We start from the raw sequence: 1,753 nt of genomic DNA on the forward strand, positions 1-1,753 counted from the left end.
CCGCGAAGACGCCGGAGATGAGCAGAATATACGATAGTGGCATCAATAGGAGCGCTGGGTTGATGAGGATGTCTTTTCACACCAACGTTTTACCACGGGTAACAACACCCCCATCACAGCCGTGTTAGAAACGCCCACATTAAGCATAATCGCCGGAATGAACAGTCTAAGGATTGCCATAGCAAGGGAGTTTGGTTTGCCCAGTATTCCCCCCTGGATAAATAGGTATTCAACTACGCCCGTCCTTTTCACTGCAGCTGATACTATCAACAATATCGCCACCGACAAGACGACCTCGTTAGAGAAGCCCTGCCATGCGATGGTGTTATCAAGAACACCAGTAAGACACAATACGAGTGTAGATGCAGTCATAACAGCATCGGGAGGGTACTGCCTCACAAGCAGTGATAATGCTAGTACTGTTACCACAATAGAAATATAAGATTTGTAGTTCAGTTTTGGGTACCCCAGTTCATAACAATTCATGATGTACCCGAAAAGGATAGTAGTAGCGTAAAACAACAAGTGCGGCCATTGACATCGGATGAATTTTCCTGTTTTTTGCACGACCATCCATACCACACCATCGTCACTTCCTCCCTGCTCCTCCCGCATAGATGCGTGCCGCGACAGGAATTGACCTATGTCTCGTTGACTTCTGCCCTCACCAACCTTCCTCGTCACACCACTCACCTCGACCTTTAATGCATCGTCATCTGCTGGAGATATACCATAAACCTTGCGGATCTCCTTGAGTCTAGTGGTGGCGTTGTGGAAGTCACATGCCTTCATCTCGAGAAGGATGTCGTCCATCAACGAAGTCGGCGGCTCATCGTCGGAAGCCTTGGGGTGTTCGCGACAATTCCGGACCATCTTGTCGTATTTCTTAGCAATCCTAGTAAGACCCTCTTCATTTAGGCATGCGTAAGCTTCTAGTTGTTTCATATCGTCAACAACTTGTTTTGCATCTTCTTTGCTGTCCACTTTATCAATAATCAGTGTTTCTTGAACAGAATAGAAAGTCGCCACTCGAATGATATCTAATTTCAACTCCTCGATGAACCTAGTGTTGTCCTTGACATTGCTGTTCTCCATCTCCTCCACAATTCCCTTCAGTCGGCTGTAGTTCATATAGTAGCCGCGCCACTCGGGTTTGCGTCGGTCTAAGAGGTATTGGCCGAATCGCATCGAATCATCGAAGAGAGAAAACGAACTGATAGAAGTAGAAAATTCAAACTCATGAAGTCGTCGAGTGGAAATCTAAACCCCTTCCCAAAACACCAGTCTCGTATGTCTCTCTCTGTACGGGCGAGCTGAAAAATAACAGGAAAATGGCTCGGCCGGGAATCGAACCTGAGTCGTCTCTATGAAGGATCAGAATTTGTCTTCGTCGTCGTCATGCGAAACACCAGTGCGATACAACGAAATAACCAAAACCTTTTCCCCAATAACGAGAAGCTCTTTTCTAAGAAAATTGATACCCTGTTCGCCCAACAACTCAATACCGCTGAACGGGACAGTTATCAACGACATTGCTGAAAATGGTGATACTAAATGTCATCAACAGTAACGATGACTGTAGTTTATCGTTGAAGTCGTTTCCGTGATGTTCCCATTCCAAGTCGTTGTTAACTACTTTTTACTCAACACACTTTAACATTGACACTGTTGTTGATGGAGGCAATGCTATGATTACACTTGATCATGTGTTGGTCTACTCGAGTGCTACACTTCCTTTCCATCGTTGATATGG

General features: G+C 45.5%; 1 protein-coding gene across 1 annotated transcript; it reads right to left on the bottom strand.

Annotated features, from left to right (window-relative positions):
• Positions 1–668: 668 nt before the first annotated feature.
• Pmar_PMAR028418 (hypothetical protein) lies at positions 669–1,131 on the bottom strand (the record flags this gene model as incomplete). The annotated part of the gene is made up of 1 exon (XM_002779010.1): positions 669–1,131. A coding segment is annotated over one exon (463 nt), but the record flags the coding sequence as incomplete, so codon positions are not given.
• Between the last annotated feature and the right edge of the window lie 622 nt (positions 1,132–1,753).

The sequence above is a fragment of the Perkinsus marinus genome (genome assembly GCF_000006405.1).
Source record: "Perkinsus marinus ATCC 50983 genomic scaffold scf_1104296948050, whole genome shotgun sequence".
In the NCBI taxonomy this organism is placed as follows: domain Eukaryota; phylum Perkinsozoa; order Perkinsida; family Perkinsidae; genus Perkinsus; species Perkinsus marinus.